Source organism: Procambarus clarkii, chromosome 64 (assembly GCF_040958095.1).
Source record: "Procambarus clarkii isolate CNS0578487 chromosome 64, FALCON_Pclarkii_2.0, whole genome shotgun sequence".
Classification (NCBI taxonomy): domain Eukaryota; kingdom Metazoa; phylum Arthropoda; class Malacostraca; order Decapoda; family Cambaridae; genus Procambarus; species Procambarus clarkii.
Window position 1 is genome coordinate 1,188,275 of NC_091213.1, and position 19,915 is coordinate 1,208,189.

Below are 19,915 nucleotides of genomic sequence, written 5' to 3' on the forward strand. Positions count from 1 at the left end.
GCCCTCTACGCCTGGGGCCCCCTCTACACCTGGGGCCCCCTCTACACCTGGGGCCCCCTCTACACCTGGGGCCCCCTCTTCACCTGGGGGCCCCCTCTTCACCTGGGGGCCCCCCTCTTCACCTGGGGGCCCCCCTCTTCACCTGGGGGCCCCCTCTTCACCTGGGGGCCCCCTCTACACCTGGGGGCCCCCTCTACACCTGGGGGCCCTCTCTACACCTGGGGGCCCTCTCTACACCTGGGGGCCCTCTCTACACCTAGGGGCCCTCTCTACACCTGGGGGCCCTCTCTACACCTGGGGGCCCTCTCTACACCTGGGCCCTTTACACCTGGGGGCTCTCTACACCTGGGGCCCTCTACACCTGGGGGCCCTCTACACCTGGGCCCTTTACACCTGGGGCCCTCTACACCTGGGGCCCTCTACACCTGGGGCCCTCTACACCTGGGGCCCTCTACACCTGGGGCCCTCTACACCTGGGGCCCTCTACACCTGGGGCCCTCTACACCTGGGGCCCTCTACACCTGGGGCCCTCTACACCTGGGGCCCTCTACACCTGGGGGCCCTCTACACCTGGGGCCCTCTACACCTGGGCCCTTTACACCTGGGGCCCTCTACACCTGGGGCCCTCTACACCTGGGGCCCTCTACACCTGGGCCCTCTACACCTGGGCCCTCTACACCTGGGGGCCCTCTACACCTGGGGGCCCTCTACACCTGGGGGCCCTCTACACCTGGGGGCCCTCTACACCTGGGGCCCTCTACACCTGGGCCCTCTACACCTGGGGCCCTCTACACCTGGGCCCTCTACACCTGGGGCCCTCTACACCTGGGCCCTTTACACCTGGGCCCTCTACACCTGGGGGCCCTCTCTACACCTGGGGGCCCTCTACACCTGGGGCCCTCTACACCTGGGGCCCTCTACACCTGGGCCCTTTACACCTGGGGCCCTCTACACCTGGGGCCCTCTACACCTGGGGCCCTCTACACCTGGGGCCCTCTACACCTGGGGCCCTCTACACCTGGGCCCTCTACACCTGGGGCCCTCTACACCTGGGGGCCCTCTACACCTGGGGGCCCTCTACACCTGGGGCCCTCTACACCTGGGGGCCCTCTACACCTGGGGGCCCTCTACACCTGGGGCCCTCTACACCTGGGCCCTCTACACCTGGGGCCCTCTACACCTGGGCCCTTTACACCTGGGCCCTCTACACCTGGGGGCCCTCTACACCTGGGGCCCTTTACACCTGGGCCCTTTACACCTGGGGCCCTCTACACCTGGGCCCTTTACACCTGGGACCCTCTACACCTGGGGGCCCTCTACACCTGGGCCCTTTACACCTGGGACCCTCTACACCTGGGGGGCCCTCTACACCTGGGGGCCCTCTACACCTGGGGGCCCTGGCCACACACGTATTGGGTCATCTGGTGTAGTTCAGGGCCACGCCTCCCTCCCTCTCTTCATACACATTAATCCAAGAATTGAGTGTAGGCGTGGATGAAGGGCAGACGTGGATGAAGAGGGCAGACGTGGATGAAGAGGGCAGGCGTGGATGAAGAGGGCAGGCGTGGATGAAGAGGGCAGGCGTGGATGAAGGGCAGGCGTGGATGAAGGGCAGGCGTGGATGAAGGGCAGACGTGGATGAAGGGCAGGCGTGGATGAAGGGCAGGCGTGGATGAAGAGGGCAGGCGTGGATGAAGAGGGCAGGCGTGGATGAAGAGGGCAGGCGTGGATGAAGAGGGCAGGCGTGGATGAAGAGGGCAGGCGTGGATGAAGGGCAGGCGTGGATGAAGGGCAGGCGTGGATGAAGGGCAGGCGTGGATGAAGGGCAGACGTGGATGAAGGGCAGACGTGGATGAAGGGCAGACGTGGATGAAGGGCAGGCGTGGATGAAGGGCAGGCGTGGATGAAGGGCAGGCGTGGATGAAGGGCAGGCGTGGATGAAGGGCAGGCGTGGATGAAGGGCAGGCGTGGATGAAGGGCAGGCGTGGATGAAGGGCAGGCGTGGATGAAGGGCAGGCGTGGATGAAGGGCAGGCGTGGATGAAGGGCAGGCGTGGATGAAGGGCAGGTGTGGATGAAGGGCAGGCGTGGATGAAGGGCAGGCGTGGATGAAGGGCAGGCGTGGATGAAGGGCAGGTGTGGATGAAGGGCAGGCGTGGATGAAGGGCAGGCGTGGATGAAGGGCAGGCGTGGATGAAGGGCAGACGTGGATGAAGGGCAGGCGTGGATGAAGGGCAGGCGTGGATGAAGGGCAGACGTGGATGAAGGGCAGGCGTGGATGAAGGGTAGACGTGGATGAAGAGAACACAGCGTGCTGACCCCTCCTCTGCCTAAATGAACGACAAAATATTGTTTATAACTAGGTTAATCCCTGACCAGCCCTGACCTTCCTTGACCTGACCTGACCTTCCTTGACCTGACCTGACCTGCCTACACCCTCACCGTCATGACCTCACCCCCCCCCCCTTATGTTTTGTCCCCCTATATGAGCACTTGTGCTGTGAGTGACACATTATTCCACCTGTATTTACCAGTATGACAGAGTGGCCATTGCAATCGTTCATCAATTATATCATAATCCCCCTCTACTGACATTGATACCTCACGTTTGCCCATTTCATAATCTTAAGTCGTTACGTCTGCCTAAGTCTCAGTCTGCGTTACGTCTGCCTAAGTCTCAGTCTGCGTTACGTCTGCCCAAGTCTCAGTCTGCGTTACGTCTGCCTAAGTCTCAGTCTGCGTTACGTCTGCCTAAGTCGTCTGCCATGAGTAGCCGACGCTTCGAGAAGGAATATATATATATAAAAATTCGCGTACGCTAATTATCTGTATATGTCTAGCACTGGAAGTGTCTGGCCAGTCCCCAGTGAGCCGCTGTGGTGTGCGAGACAACATTTGCCAAGTTCCGGTCCAAGTTCTTGGAGCTCATTGCCGGCCACTCCGGACCAGCTGTGCTTCAGCCGGTGCATCACAGCCTTCGTACACCTCTCTGGACAATAGTGTACTTGGTCTTGGACACTCGGGTACCGTCAAGCCACACTTGTGTACATGTCCGTATGTTAGCCACATTACCCTATTGATTATGGAAGCGTCTAGCTTTTACATCCAGTCCTTCAATCAACCATTTCCTCTATTAATTATAATCTGTTACTACTGAGCTGTCTGTCTGTGTGTGTGCGTCTGTCTCTCACACACATCCCTGTAGGTTAAATCTTAAGGCAATTAAGATCCAAGTGGCGCTCGAACGGTACTGATTATCGCACACATGCACGACTCACCTCGGGACGAGTCGCGCATAAAAAGGTGCAAGGCTTCCGGCCTATATAGCGAGCCTTTGGTCAGGCACACCAAAGTTACAGCCCCGCTCCTGTGCCAGGCAAGTCCACTACGGGCTCACCATAGCCCGTGCTACTTGCCCCGCTCCTGTGCCAGGTAAGTCCACTACGGGCTCACCATAGCCCGTGCTACTTGCCCCGCTCCTGTGTCAGGTAAGTCCACTACGGGCTCACCATAGCCCGTGCTACTTGACCCGCTCCTGTGCCAGGTAAGTCCACTACGGGCTCACCATAGCCCGTGCTACTTGCCCCGCTCCTGTGCCAGGTAAGTCCACTACGGGCTCACCATAGCCCGTGCTACTTGCCCCGCTCCTGTGCCAGGTAAGTCCACTACGGGCTCACCATAGCCCGTGCTACTTGCCCCGCTCCTGTGCCAGGTAAGTCCACTACGGGCTCACCATAGCCCGTGCTACTTGCCCCGCTCCTGTGCCAGGTAAGTCCACTACGGGCTCACCATAGCCCGTGCTACTTGCCCCGCTCCTGTGCCAGGTTAGTCCACTACGGGCTCACCATAGCCCGCGCTACTTGCCCCGCTCCTGTGCCAGGTAAGTCCACTACGGGCTCACCATAGCCCGTGCTACTTGCAACTTTTTGTTCACAGTAGCTGAATTTATAAACAACACAAACAATGTCTACCCTCAACTGCGGTGCTGTTCGCTCTTCTTTACAGTTACCTTACCTTGCGATGATTTCGGGGCTTAGGGTCCCCGCGGCCCGGTCTCCTGGTTGCTGGACTGGTCAACCAGGCTGTTGGACGCGGCTGCTTGCAGCCTGACGTATGAGCTACAGCCTGGTTGATCAGGTATATTTGATCTTGAGCACAGGCGGCGGACCCTCACCCTCTGGTTCACACCTGGGGGGGCCCCTCACCCTCTGGTTCACACCTGGGGGGCCCCCCTCACCCTCTGGTTCACACCTGGGGGGCCCTCTCACCCTCTGGTTCACACCTGGGGGGCCCTCTCACCCTCTGGTTCACACCTGGGGGGCCCCCTCACCCTCTGGTTCACACCTGGGGGCCCCTCATCCTCTGGTTCACACCTGGGGGGCCCCCTCACCCTCTGGTTCACACCTGGGGGCCCCCTCACCCTCTGGTTCACACCTGGGGGGGCCCCCTCACCCTCTGGTTCACACCTGGGGGCCCCCTCACCCTCTGGTTCACACCTGGGGGGCCCCCTCACCCTCTGGTTCACACCTGGGGGCCCCCCTCACCCTCTGGTTCACACCTGGGGGGCCCCCCCTCACCCTCTGGTTCACACCTGGGGGCCCCCTCACCCTCTGGTTCACACCTGGGGTCCCCCCTCACCCTCTGGTTCACACCTGGGGGCCCCCCTCACCCTCTGGTTCACACCTGGGGGGCCCCCTCACCCTCTGGTTCACACCTGGGGGGCCCCTTCACACCTGGGGGGCCCCCTCACCCTCTGGTTCACACCTGGGGGGCCCCTTCACACCTGGGGGGCCCCCTCACCCTCTGGTTCACACCTGGGGGGCCCCTTCACACCTGGGGGGCCCCCTCACCCTCTGGTTCACACCTGGGGGGCCCCCTCACCCTCTGGTTCACACCTGGGGGGCCCCCTCACCCTCTGGTTCACACCTGGGGGGCCCCCTCACCCTCTGGTTCACACCTGGGGGGCCCCCTCACCCTCTGGTTCACACCTGAGGGGCCCCCTCACCCTCTGGTTCACACCTGAGGGGCCCCCTCACCCTCTGGTTCCAGAGGGTGAGGGCTGCTTCCCATAGACCTGGGGGGAGGCCACCCCCTCCCCACTACAAAGCTGGGGGGAGGCCACCCCTCCCCACTACAAAGCTGGGGGGAGGCCACCCCCTCCCCACTACAAAGCTGGGGGGAGGCCACCCCCTCCCCACTACAAAGCTGGGGGGAGGCCACCCCCTCTCCACTACAAAGCTGGGGGGAGGCCACCCCCTCCCCACTACAAAGCTGGGGGGAGGCCACCCCCTCCCCACTACAAAGCTGGGGGGAGGCCACCCCCTCCCCACTACAAAGCTGGGGGGAGGCCACCCCCTCCCCACTACAAAGCTGGGGGGAGGCCACCCCCTCCCCACTACAAAGCTGGGGGGAGGCCACCCCCTCCCCACTACAAAGCTGGGGGAGGCCACCCCCTCCCCACTACAAAGCTGGGGGGAGGCCACCCCCTCCCCACTACAAAGCTGGGGGGAGGCCACCCCCTCCCCACTACAAAGCTGGGGGGAGGCCACCCCCTCCCCACTACAAAGCTGGGGGGAGGCCACCCCCTCCCCACTACAAAGCTGGGGGGAGGCCACCCCCTCCCCACTACAAAGCTGGGGGGAGGCCACCCCCTCCCCACTACAAAGCTGGGGGGAGGCCACCCCCTCCCCACTACAAAGCTGGGGGGAGGCCACCCCCTCCCCACTACAAAGCTGGGGGGAGGCCACCCCCTCCCCACTACAAAGCTGGGGGGAGGCCACCCCCTCCCCACTACAAAGCTGGGGGGAGGCCACCCCCTCCCCACTACAAAGCTGGGGGGAGGCCACCCCCTCCCCACTACAAAGCTGGGGGGAGGCCACCCCCTCCCCACTACAAAGCTGGGGGGAGGCCACCCCCTCCCCACTACAAAGCTGGGGAGAGGCCACCCCCTCCCGACTACAAAGCTGGGGAGAGGCCACCCCCTCCCGACTACAAACCAGGGGGGGGGGGCAGAAGACTATACCACGGGCAGTAAACACGGGAAGGTAAACAAACAAGACGGAGCTGCCTTCACCAACATAAGACAGACAGACAGAGGTGGCGGGAGTCTTGCCACTTGTGGTGATAGTATAAATGTTAGTATGAAGGAGGCGAGCTCCGGCAGGCGTGTGTTAGTGAGAGGTGTCAAAGTCAGCAGCAACACGTACCTTGCGTGATCTGCATCCAGCAGCTCCTGCACCTCCTGGGGCAGGTGGAGCGGCGCCTGGCCACCCTCCTCCTCGTGGCACGAGCAGTAGCACAGCTCCTCCTCCATCACACACGATGTACACTCTCCCGATCCTGAGTCACACTCTCTCTCCAGACTTTCTTCTCCAGGAGGCAGGCCATCTCCAGGAGGCAGGCCATCTCCAGGAGGCAGGCCATCTCCAGGAGGCAGGCCATCTCCAGGAGGCAGGCCATCTCTAGGAGGCAGGCCATCTCCAGGAGGCAGGTTGTACTCGCTAGAACCTACTTTTCCCAGCGTGGCCTGGTGGGCAGTAGAGGTAAATACAGAGGTGGATACTGTAACGGGTGGCAGCTGGGCTTGAGGGTGACCAGCCACAGCTAGTGGGCCACTGGGCACGGTGGTAGGGCCACTAGGCACGGTGGTAGGGCCACTAGGCACGGTGGTAGGGCCACTGGGCACGGTGGTAGGGCCACTGGGCACGGTGGTAGGGCCACTGGGCACGGTGGTAGGGCCACTGGGCACGGTGGTAGGGCCACTAGGCACGGTGGTAGGGCCACTAGGCACGGTGGTAGGGCCACTAGGCACGGTGGTAGGGCCACTAGGCACGGTGGTAGGGCCACTAGGCACGGTGGTAGGGCCACTAGGCACGGTGGTAGGGCCACTAGGCACGGTGGTAGGGCCACTAGGCACGGTGGTAGGGCCACTAGGCACGGTGGTAGGGCCACTAGGCACGGTGGTAGGGCCACTAGGCACGGTGGTAGGGCCACTAGGCACGGTGGTAGGGCCACTAGGCACGGTGGTAGGGCCACTAGGCACGGTGGTAGGGCCACTAGGCACGGTGGTAGGGCCACTAGGTACGGTGGTAGGGCCACTACATGTTCCACCAGTACCTGTTACTTCACTACCACCTGGTATTGGTCTATCTCTACACTTACACGTACACAGAATGTTCTTCTTGATCCACTCTTCATCAACCTTGATGCTAGGATGTTGTTGCTCAAGAGTAGTGTCACTCCCCCCTGCATGGCCCTTACCCCTGATGCAACCAGCAGTGCCAGTCATTATGCCAGAGTGAGAGGGGCTGACCCTCTTCCGGGTGCCACTTACAGCAAGGTCAGGCTCTACTGGAGTGGTGACCGCCTCGGGGTAGCAGCCGTGTTCCTGCAGCCAGGACGTGGCTCGTTGGACGTGGTCCTCCACCCAGATGGGATTGGTCTCCACCAGTGGCGGCGGGAGGCTGTAGTAGCCGCTGTCACACTCCAGGGAGGAGCTGCTGCTGAGAGAGTCGTGTCTCCCATACTGCACCAGTTTGGTCTGCGTGGCGCTGTACACCTCACTCAGGAAGCTCCTGCCCTTGCTAACAAAGTGGGAGAGTTTCTTCCTGACGCTACGTGCTCTGCTTAATTCTCCAGTTGTGTCCTCCTGGTGGCGGGCCTCCGTCGGGTGAGGAAGGGCGTGGGAGTGGGTGGTGTCATCTAGGACGTCAGCGAGGATGGCCGCAGTTGATGAGGTTTGCAGGGTGGTGGGGAGCGGTGAGTCAGCCTCGGCGTCGCTGTTGTCTGTACCCTCGCTCTTGGAGGTGTTCTTTATGACGAGTGTGCTGTTGTTGTAGGTCACTAGGCGCGTCTGCACGCTGATCTTGTAGAACTCATCCTGCTCTTCGCCCACGTCAGCCTCGCACACGTCTTTGTCGTCGTCCACGGCCGACTCCCGCCTCTCCCGCTCTCTCCCTTCACTCACCCGCTCCCGCACCTGCTGTATCACCTCTGCCACAGAGGCCACCGTCAGGGCCCTGGTCCTGGCCGCGCTACGGACTGCCCGCTCACCACTCGACTCCTCCACAATGGCAGTTTTTCCCGGTAATGTGTCACTCTTCCTGGAAGATTTCTGAACTAGTTCAAATTTCGAAGAACCTGTGTCAGCTATTTTAGGCTGGTGATCGTTGCCTCTCTTCACGTAGGTATTGTTGATGCGGCAGGTTTTATCAACGTTATGACTATGGGCAGCACCGGACGCCAGGCGGCCAGATGACCTGACGGAGGTGGTACTGGGCGCCACGTGGTGGCAACTCCTACCGTCTATTTTGGTCTGGTGAAGGTGAGGGTCCGGCGAGAGTGATCCCGTTTGTTTCTGCCTCTCTTTTTGTGTGTGTGAGGGTGCGGCAGTACCTGACGACGCTGCTGCAGGCGGCGAGGGAGGGGAGAGTGTCTCATCGTGTCGTGACATTTGAAGGTCGTTACGGTCCTTGTCCACCGTCTCGGGGATATTGTCTTGTTCCTGTTTCTCCGTGATGAGGTCGTCATCGGCCTCCCTGGAGGGTGTTAGGGCCATACCCCGCCGGAGCCTCGTAGAGCCATCGCTGACACCTGGCTTACGGCCGCTCTGATGCTTGTCGCTGCAGCTGTTGTGCCCTAGAGAGCCCTTCCTCTCGCTCTTCACGGGACTGTGGTCACGAGTCCTGTTACTACCAGCATGGTCCACCCGACCCAAGCTCTTATTGGAGTCTATCTTAGAGAGGCGCTCAAACACAGCCGAGCGCCTACTGTTGTCGGATGACTGTTGGCTCCCTCGTCTGTTGCTCTTATTCCTCGCGTTCACAGATCTCGTCGGGCTAGATACTTGTTTGTTCCCGTTCTTGGAGAGACTCAGCTCCTGGCCCCGGCTCACTCTGGCCTCCAGAATGTTGTCCCCGAAGGCACTGTTGGCCTTCATCGCTGAGCTGGACGTCTGTCGCTGGAATGACTTTAGTGGTTGCGTCCTAACCCGCACGTCGTGGCTGGGTAGTTCCTCCACCTGCAGCCCCTTCTCCAGCTCCGCCGTCAGGGACCTGGACATGAGGGGCTGCCCCACCACGCCCTTGGCTGTCTTGACCGCGGAAGTGGCTGAAGTTAATTGCTTCAGGAGCTCGTGATTACGGCGCTCATGGTCCATCTTGGCGTGGCGCTGTGGCCCCGCCACCGACCCGGTCCTGGCCCGCCGACTCCCCATGTCCGCACTAGCAACACTAAGATCAACACAACACCGCTGCCCAAGTTGACCGGGCGTGTCCGAGCCTCCAACACCGCTGGCCAAGTTGACCGGGCGTGTCCGAGCCTCCAACACCGCTGGCCAAGTTGACCGGGCGTGTCCGAGCCTCCAACACCGCTGGCCAAGTTGACCGGGCGTGTCCGAGCCTCCAACACCGCTGCCCAAGTTGACCGGGCGTGTCCGAGCCTCCAACACCGCTGGCCAAGTTGACCGGGCGTGTCCGAGCCTCCAACACCGCAGGCCAAGTTGACCGGGCGTGTCCGAGCCTCCAACACCGCTGGCCAAGTTGACCGGGCGTGTCCGAGCCTCCAACACCGCAGGCCAAGTTGACCGGGCGTGTCCGAGCCTCCAACACCGCAGGCCAAGTTGACCGGGCGTGTCCGAGCCTCCAACACCGCTGGCCAAGTTGACCGGGCGTGTCCGAGCCTCCAACACCGCTGACCAAGTTGACCGGGCGTGTCCGAGCCTCCAACACCGCTGGCTAAGTTGACCGGGCGTGTCCGAGCCTCCAACACCGCTGACCAAGTTGACCGGGCGTGTCCGAGCCTCCAACACCGCTGACCAAGTTGACCGGGCGTGTCCGAGCCTCCAACACCGCTGACCAAGTTGACCGGGCGTGTCCGAGCCTCCAACACCGCTGACCAAGTTGACCGGGCGTGTCCGAGCCTCCAACACCGCTGACCAAGTTGACCGGGCGTGTCCGAGCCTCCAACACCGCTGACCAAGTTGACCGGGCGTGTCCGAGCCTCCAACACCGCTGGCCAAGTTGACCGGGCGTGTCCGAGCCTCCAACACCGCTCGGACTCCCACACTATTACAGTCACCTTCACTATATCATTTGTTTAGCCTGCAAAGTAAATATATTCTTTAGTTGGATAAATTGTTTAGTGTATGGTTCAGCGCCGTCAGCACGAGGGATAATCTCTACACGAGTGATGTGCACGAATGTTTGTGAACAGTCGGTCAGGCCCAAGATGAGGTGTGAGGGAGACTGAGGCTGGCTGTCATGGTGAGGAGCGAGTGTGAGGTGTGAGGGAGACTGAGGCTGGCTGTCATGGTGAGGAGCGAGTGTGAGGTGTGAGGGAGACTGAGGCTGGCTGTCATGGTGAGGAGCGAGTGTGAGGTGTGAGGGAGACTGAGGCTGGCTGTCATGGTGAGGAGCGAGTGTGAGGTGTGAGGGAGACTAAGGCTGGCTGTCATGGTGAGGAGCGAGTGTGAGGTGTGAGGGAGACTGAGGCTGGCTGTCATGGTGAGGAGCGAGGGTGAGGTGTGAGGGAGACTGAGGCTGGCTGTCATGGTGAGGAGCGAGTGTGAGGTGTGAGGGAGACTGAGGCTGGCTGTCATGGTGAGGAGCGAGGGTGAGGTGTGAGGGAGACTGAGGCTGGCTGTCATGGTGAGGAGCGAGTGTGAGGTGTGAGGGAGACTGAGGCTGGCTGTCATGGTGAGGAGCGAGTGTGAGGTGTGAGGGAGACTGAGGCTGGCTGTCATGGTGAGGAGCGAGGGTGAGGTGTGAGGGAGACTGAGGCTGGCTGTCATGGTGAGGAGCGAGTGTGAGGTGTGAGGGAGACTGAGGCTGGCTGTCATGGTGAGGAGCGAGGGTGAGGTGTGAGGGAGACTGAGGCTGGCTGTGATGGTGAGGAGCGAGTGTGAGGTGTGTGGATCACCAAGTGTGAGATACGAGGGTGAGGATGGCAACTTAATATTCACCATACATTTAATGCTCACATATTACAACATTTCAACCTCTTTACAAAATAATGTAGAAGCTATCGAGAGGGAAATAGACGAGTTCCTAAGGGAGCTTCCCTGATCAGCCAGAGGTTGATTGTGAGAGGTTGTGAGAGGTTGATTGTGAGGGGTTGTGAGAGGTTGATTGTGAGGGGTTGTGAGAGGTTGATTGTGAGAGGTTGATTGTGAGGGGTTGTGAGAGGTTGATTGTGAGGGGTTGTGAGAGGTTGATTGTGAGGGGTTGTGAGAGGTTGATTGTGAGGGGTTGATTGTGAGGGGTTGTGAGAGGTTGATTGTGAGGGGTTGTGAGAGGTTGATTGTGAGAGGTTGTGAGAGGATGTGATGGCTTATGGCCTGATTACCAGAGTGGAAAAGCACTCGAAACGTCAGATCAAATTCCCGAGTCACAAATACTTAGTTAGCTTGAGCCCTTAGACTTGTTCACCTTCACCTGAGCTATCACCCCCCCCCCTGGCTCCCCTTGACCAGGCCCCCCCCCCTGGCTCCCCTTGACCAGCCCCCCCCCCTGGCTCCCCTTGACCAGGCTCCCCCCCTGTCTCCCCTTGACCAGGACCCCCCCCCCTGGCTCCCCTTGACCAGGACCCCCCCCTGGCTCCCCTTGACCAGGACCCCCCCCCTGGCTCCCCTTGACCAGGACCCCCCCCCCCTGGCTCCCCTTGACCAGGAGCCCCCCCCTGGCTCCCCTTGACCAGGAGCCCCCCCCTGGCTCCCCTTGACCAGGACCCCCCCCTGGCTCCCCTTGACCAGGACCCCCCCCCTGGCTCCCCTTGACCAGGACCCCCCCCTGGCTCCCCTTGACCAGGACCCCCCCCCCCTGGCTCCCCTTGACCAGGACCCCCCCCCTGGCTCCCCTTGACCAGGACCCCCCCCCCCTGGCTCCCCTTGACCAGGACCCCCTCTGGCTCCCCTTGACCAGGACCCCCCCCCCCTGGCTCCCCTTGACCAGGACCCCCCCTGGCTCCCCTTGACCAGGATCCCCCCCCCCCTCACACACTACTGTTTCCCCTCGTCCCAGCTAGCCACCTACGGGGGCCTGATAGCCGAGTGTACAGCGCTCTAGATTCGTAATCCTATAGGTCCTGGTTCGATCCCTGGCGATGGCGGAAACAAATGGGCAGTTTCTTTCACCCTGACGCCCCTGTTCTCCTAGCAGTACATGGGTACCTGGGAGTTAGACAGTTACTACGGGCTGCTTCCTGGGGATGTATAACATCCAGGAAGCCTGGTCAAGGACCGGGCCGCGGGGACGCTAAACCCCGAAATCATCTCAAGATAACCTCAAGATAACCACTAGGTTAACTCAAGATAACTAGGCCACTACAACACCACACATACACGTGGTCTAGACCACTACAACACCACACACACACGTGGTCTAGACCACTACAACACCGCACACACACGTGGTCTAGACCACTACAACACCACACACACACGTGGTCTAGACCACAACACCACCACACACACACGTGGTCTAGACCACTACAACACCGCACACACACGTGGTCTAGACCACTACAACACCACACACACACACGTGGTCTAGACCACTACAACACCACACACACACGTGGTCTAGACCACTACAACACCACACACACACGTGGTCTAGACCACTACAACACCACACACACACGTGGTCTAGACCACTACAACAACACACACACACGTGGTCTAGACCACTACAACACCACACACACACGTGGTCTAGACCACTACAACACCACACACACACGTGGTCTAGACCACAACACCACCACACACACACGTGGTCTAGACCACTACAACACCACACACACACGTGGTCTAGACCACTACAACACCACACACACACGTGGTCTAGACCACTACAACACCACACACACACGTGGTCTAGACCACAACAACACCACACACACACGTGGTCTAGACCACTACAACACCACACACACACGTGGTCTAGACCACTACAACACCACACACACACGTGGTCTAGACCACTACAACACCACACACACACGTGGTCTAGACCACTACAACACCACCACACACGTGGTCTAGACCACTACAACACCACACACACACGTGGTCTAGACCACTACAACACCACACACACACGTGGTCTAGACCACTACAACAACACACACGTGGTCTAGACCACTACAACACCACACACACTCGTGGTCTAGTAGTAGTAGGCATCCTTCAGTCTCGGGAGACTATGGAGTTGCGCCCTAGTTGTCAATCCTGGTGCAGCGTCTGGTGTGACTGATGAGGCCAATCCGAGAGTGGCAGTCCATCCCACACCGAGCACAAACGAAGTCCGATTCTGGTCTGTCTTCCTGGTTACCGGCTTTCCTTCTCTGTCTCTTTGCCTCCGATTCCTTGGCAAGTGACTCCTCGAACTTGGAGAGACCTCGTTGAACAGACTGCCTCCAGGCTGAACGGTCTGTAGCCAGTGTCTCCCATATAGCAAGATCGACGTCCATGGCTTTCAGGTCCCTTTTGCATACGTCTTTGTACCGTAGCTGGGGCTTGCCTACTGGACGCTTTCCCTGCCTCAGCTCTCCATACAGGAGATCCTTGGGGATCCTGCCGTCGCCCATTCGCACAACGTGCCCGAGCCAGCGCATTCGTCTCTGTTTCAGCATTGTGTACATGCTGGTGATTCTTGCTCTCCCCAAGACGTTGTTGTTTGTCACCTTGTCCTGCCAGGTGATGTCCAAGATGTGTCGAAGGCAGCGCATGTGGTAGGCATTCAGCCGTCTTTCCTGACGGGCGCGGAGTGTCCAAGACTCACTGCCATAAAGGAGAGTGCTCAGGACACAGGATCTGTAAACCTGAATCTTAGTATACTCAGTTAGCCTATTGTTGGCCCACACTCTCTTTGTCAGTCTGGACATGGTAGTAGATGCCTTACCGATGCGTTTGTTTAGCTCCGTATCAAGAGAGAGGGAGTCAGAGATTGTGGATCCCAGGTACACGAAGTCGTGAACAACTTCCAGTTTGGAATCAGAGATGCCGATGTCAGGTGGGGAGTCCACTCCTTGTCCCATGACTTGTGTTTTCTTCAGACTGATGGTGAGTCCGAAAGCCTGAGAGGCCTCGCTGAAGCGGGTTATGAGCCGTTGGAGGTCTTCAGCTGAGTGGGCAGTGACTGCTGCGTCGTCGGCAAAGAGGAAGTCGCGCAGACACCTCAGCCGAACCTTTGTCTTGGCTCTCAGCCTGGCGAGGTTAAAGAGCTTCCCATCCGACCTGGTCCGGAGGTAAATGCCTTCCGTGACAGATCCGAAGGCGTGCCGCAGCATAACTGCGAAGAAAATCCCGAATAGGGTTGGAGCCAGTACGCAGCCCTGCTTTACTCCACTTCGGATGTCAAAGGCGCCTGATGTTAGGCCATCAAAGACCACGGTGCCCCTCATGTTCTCATGGAAAGATCTGATGATGCTGAGGAGCCTGGGTGGGCATCCGATCTTGGGGAGGATCTTGAACAGGCCATCCCTGCTGACGAGGTCGAAGGCCTTCGTCAGGTCTATGAAGGCTACAAAGAGTGGCTGCTTCTGTTCCCTGCATTTCTCCTGCAGTTGTCTGAGGGAAAAGACCATGTCGATGGTGGACCTGCCAGCTCTGAATCCACATTGTGATTCTGGATAAACTCTCTCTGCAAGTACTTGGAGCCTCTTCAATGCGACTCGAGCAAACAGCTTTCCGACAATACTGAGGAGGGAGATTCCACGGTAGTTGTTGCAGTCGCCCCTGTCACCTTTATTCTTATACAGTGTGACGATGTTGGCATCCCTCATGTCCTGTGGCACCTCTCCTTCTTCCCAGCAGAGGCAGAGAATTTCGTGCAGCTCCATGAGCAGGCTACCTCTGCAGCACTTCAAGGTCTCAGCAGGAATGCCATCTTTGCCAGGAGCTTTACCAGAAGCAAGGGAGTCTAGGGCATCGCTGAGTTCTTCCAGGGTCGGTTCACTGTCGAGCTCCATTAACACAGGCACACACTCAATGGCGCTCAGGGCATCTTCGGTGACCACATTGTCCCTGGCGTATAGCTCAGAGTAGTGCTCGACCCAGCGCTTCAGCTGCAGTGTCTGGTCCTGAATCACCTCGCCAGTGGCAGATTTCAGAGGAGCGGTCTTCTTCTGGATTTCTCTCTAGAGAAAGGTCTAGACCACTACAACAACACACACACACGTGGTCTAGACCACTACAACACCACACACACACACAATAACATATTGAGATCCTCTTGCAGGGCCGTGGCTTACAGAGGGACATCAGGTACAGGCCAGCCACACGCCTCGCTCACTCTACAGAATTCTTAACACCAACATTCAGCACCTCAATCACCTTCTGTGGTTGAGTGTTCAATAAACCCCTGAACTATATGTTTCACATCTCTCACCCTGTCCATGGACGACACAAGAACATGTATACATGCTCGTCACAGACATGTGGCAAAAACTAAATAAAAACAAAAAAAAGAGCACCTCAACCCGTCCTCTTACAAGTCATGGGGAAATTTTTTCATTTTTCATTGAAAAATGAGAAATTAAAAATCAATTTTGGATTTTGTTTTCAACACAGCAAGTTCAGGGGGTCTGAGAGTGAGTGGACAGCGCTCGGGATTCGTAGTCCTAAGGTTCCGGGTTCGATCCCCGATGGAGGCGGAAACAAATGTGGTAGAGTTTCTTTCACACTGATGCTCCTGTTCGCCTAGCAGTAAATAGGTACCTGGGAGTTAAGATAGCTGCTACGGGCTGCTTCCTGGGGGGGGGGGTAACAAAAACAAATGAGGCCTGGTCGAGGACCGGGCCGCGGGGACGCTAAGTCCCGAAATCATCTCGAGATAAACCCTGGTAATTTAGGAGGGCTGGAAGTTGTCCCAATGTTTCAAAACGTCATGAACTCCGTTACCTGAAAGTTTCCTGCCTAACCTAACAATGTGTAAGCCAGACGACCCAAAACAGAACACGTCAAAAGCCAGGACCCAAAACGTCACTTTCGTGAGCCCGTTTCATTCTGAATTACGTCCAGTTTTTAGCCTGAGTGCTCATAGGAGCGAGAAGCGGCGTAGCATTTAAGAGGACGAGTTGCATCATTCGGGGGGAAGGATTCACAACTTCTCACGGAAGGGGCCCGCCCGCCCGCGCGTAAGGGGCCCGCCCGCCCGGCCGCCCGCGCGTAAGGGGGCCCGCCCGGCCGCCCGCGCGTAAGGGGCCCGCCCGGCCGCCCGCGCGTAAGGGGCCCGCCCGGCCGCCCGCGCGTAAGGGGCCCGCCCGGCCGCCCGCGCGTAAGGGGCCCGCCCGGCCGCCCGCGCGTAAGGGGCCCGCCCGGCCGCCCGCGCGTAAGGGGCCCGCCCGGCCGCCCGCGCGTAAGGGGCCCGCCCGGCCGCCCGCGCGTAAGGGTCCAACAGGCCACTTTAGGTCAGGAGAGCGTGGGAGGAGCGGTGAATCACGGGAAGTTGTCTCCCACACACAGCCCCGGCACCACCGTCACCCTCTCATGCTCACAATGTCTTCTTGCAATCTGTCCTCTTACAAAACCCGTCAGAATTTGCCCGTTTGACAAAGTGTGTTAAGTTACACACGCTTTCAATCAAACCATCCCCCCCCCATACTACTCTCACACATGACTCGACAAGTAACTATGGGAGCCTCGTATTGAGTCTGCAGACAATATCAAGGGTGGAGCTGCTCCACAACCTTGAGTCGTCTCTTAACATTTTGAATCCCTGGCGCTCTACGCCCTCTGGCCAGAACGACGGCCTGCCTCAAGATTATGATATCACAGTGGAAGAGGTCATTACTGCAGGCTACTATGACAGTGGAAGAGGTCATTACTTCAGGCCACTATGACAGTGGAAGAGGTCATTACTGCAGGCCACTATGACAGTGGAAGAGGTCATTACTTCAGGCTACTATGACAGTGGAAGAGGTCATTACTTCAGGCTACTATGACAGTGGAAGAGGTCATTACTTCAGGCTACTATGACAGTGGAAGAGGTCATTACTGCAGGCTACTATGACAGTGGAAGAGGTCATTACTTCAGGCTACTATGACAGTGGAAGAGGTCATTACTTCAGGCTACTATGACAGTGGAAGAGGTCATTACTGCAGGCTAAGATCTCTGTCACTGGCGCTTTGGTTGTCTTGTGCGTAGGTGTTTGGGCAGCTCAGAGAGGACTGGTGCAAGTGAGAGGAGCAATTGCAGGTCCTCTGTGAGAGCGCAGTTGTTACAGTGAGAGTGGGAGGGGAGAGGGGCATGGAAGGGAGAGTGAGAGGGAAGAGTGAGGGAGGGAGAGGAGGCGATTGGGAAGCAATTTTCGGGAGCCGTCCCGAGACCGACTAGACCAGGCAGAAGCAGTCATAAGACATGAGGAACCAACAGGCCGCGAATAGGCCGGCAACAGGCCGCCAACAGGCCGCCAACAGGCCATCTGCCGCTGCTGTTTACAGCCCTACAGATGGAAGTGTGCGACAAACAAGAGTACAACAACAGTTCCCCGCGCCTGTACGACACCTGCGCTCACTCACAGGTGACGCCCCGCCCGCCCGCGCCTCAGTTCCAGATATGGACATACAATAATAACTAAAGATAACCGTAAATGTCACTAACTATGTTTGGGCAAATACTGTAGCATTGTATATCTACTTTATTGACAGCTATTGGTATATCTGGCTGTATTTACTATTTGTAAAGACGGTATCACTAAACGATTACTTAAGTCTATTCCAGTCAGGATGTTTGCAAAGTTTCTGTAGTTAACTGTCAACTAATGAACAGGTTCCTGAGCCTACTGGGTACTATCATATCTACACTTGGTAGAGAGAGACGGTCTGGCTTCCTGCGAGGCGGCTCTCAATCCCCGAGGCTCGCCGTCCAAGTGGTTGGGCACCATTCCTTCCCTCGTCCCATCCCAATCTGTAATCCCTTGCAAGTGCTATATTGTGGGAATGGCTTAGCGCTTTATCCGGTTAATTACCTCACCCCTCAGGATAGTTACCTCACCCCTCGGGATAGTTACCTCACCCCTCGGGATAGTTACCTCACCCCTCGGGATAGTTACCTCACCCCTCGGGATAGTTACCTCACCCCTCGGGATAGTTACCTCACCCCTCGGGATAGTTACCTCACCCCTCGGGATAGTTACCTCACCCCTCGGGATAGTTACCTCACCCCTCGGGATAGTTACCTCACCCCTCGGGATAGTTACCTCACCCCTCGGGATAGTTACCTCACCCCTCGGGATAGTTACCTCACCCCTCGGGATAGTTACCTCACCCCTCGGGATAGTTACCTCACCCCTCGGGATAGTTACCTCACCCCTTGGGATAGTTACCTCACCGCAATGTGAGGTAATTGCGTTGCGGCCACAATGTGCCCCCAACACTCCCCACAATGTGCCCCCAACACTCCCCACAATGTGCCCGCAACACTCCCCACAATGTGCCCCCAACACTCGCCACAATGTGCCAGCAACACTTCCCCACAATGTGCCCCCAACACTCCCCACAATGTGCCCCCAACACTCCCCACAATGTGCCCCCATCACTCCCCACAATGTGCCCCCATCACTCCCCACAATGTGCCCCCAACACTCCCCCACAATGTGCCAGCAACACTCCCCCACAATGTGCCCCCAACACTCCCCCACAATGTGCCCCCAACACTCCCCACAATGTGCCCGCAACACTCCCCCACAATGTGCCCCCATCACTCCCCACAATGTGCCCCCATCACTCCCCACAATGTGCCCCCAACACTCCCCCACAATGTGCCCCCAACACTCCCCCACAATGTGCCCCCAACACTCCCCCACAATGTGCCCCCAACACTCCCCCACAATGTGCCCCCAACACTCCCCACAATGTGCCCCCAACACTCCCCACAATGTGCCCCCAACACTCCCCACAATGTGCCCCCAACACTCCCCACAATGTGCCCCCAACACTCCCCACAATGTGCCAGCAACACTCCCCACAATGTGCCAGCAACACTCCCCACAATGTGCCAGCAACACTCCCCCACAATGTGCCCCCAACACTCCCCACAATGTGCCCCCAACACTCCCCACAATGTGCCCCCAACACTCCCCACAATGTGCCCCCAACACTCCCCACAATGTGCCCGCAACACTCCCCCACAATGTGCCCGCAACACTCCCCACAATGTGCCCGCAACACTCCACTAACAGGCTGGTACAACAACGGAACACACTACAACAGCTGCCAGTGGTACTGAACGACACTGTTAAACAAACGGTACACTGGTGCAGTTGGAGGAGTGTGGTACCTGGTGGAGCGAGCAGCGGTGCGTGTAGCTGTGGTGCCAGGTACATTGTCACTACCTCTCATCCCCCACACACTTCACACACACACATCCTGTCTGGACACACGCGTGCACGCACGCACGCACACACACACACACACACACCAACAAAATCAATAGAGAGAGGGGGAGTGAAGAATAAGGAGAGGGGGAACAAGTTCCTGAAGATTGCATACACCAACATAGATGGAGTGAGATCGAAGATACTGGAGTTAAGTGATGTAATACAGCTGCAGACACCAGACATTGTTGCAATCACGGAGACAAAACTTGAAGATGTAATTTTAAATGAGGTCATATTCCCAAGGGGCTACTCAATTTGGAGACGGGACAGAAAAATTAGGAAAGGCGGTGGCGTTGCTGTGCTGGTAAAAGAACACCTAAAGGTGAAGGAAATAATGACTGCCAATCCACAAGAAGTTGACATAATAGCACTAGAGATCTGCCATGAGGATGATAAACTAATGATAATAAATGCATATAGTCCACTGCCAAGCAGCACATGGTCAAAGGAGGAGCTAGATAGTAAACGTGAAGGTCTTATAACAATAATGAGAGAGATTATAGCGAGAGCGGATAACGATAGATCACGACTGTTGA

At 58.2% G+C, this 19,915-nt stretch overlaps 1 protein-coding gene across 4 annotated transcripts in view; it reads right to left on the reverse strand.

Annotated features, from left to right (window-relative positions):
* Positions 1–19,334, reverse strand: part of LOC123768899 (fasciculation and elongation protein Unc-76) — a 184,627-nt gene extending 165,293 nt beyond the window's left edge. Inside the window, exons 1-2 of one of the 4 annotated variants that reach the window (XM_045759687.2) lie at positions 19,280–19,334; positions 6,206–10,099 (exon numbers count right to left, since the gene is read on the reverse strand). In XM_045759687.2, the coding sequence (XP_045615643.2) occupies positions 6,206–9,213 (3,008 nt within the window). In that variant the 5' untranslated portion in view covers positions 9,214–10,099; positions 19,280–19,334. Of the gene's footprint in view, positions 1–6,205; positions 10,100–19,279 lie in introns of those variants that run through there. The other 3 variants (XR_011223623.1, XM_045759683.2, XM_045759682.2) reach the window with 3 other exon arrangements.
* Between the last annotated feature and the right edge of the window lie 581 nt (positions 19,335–19,915).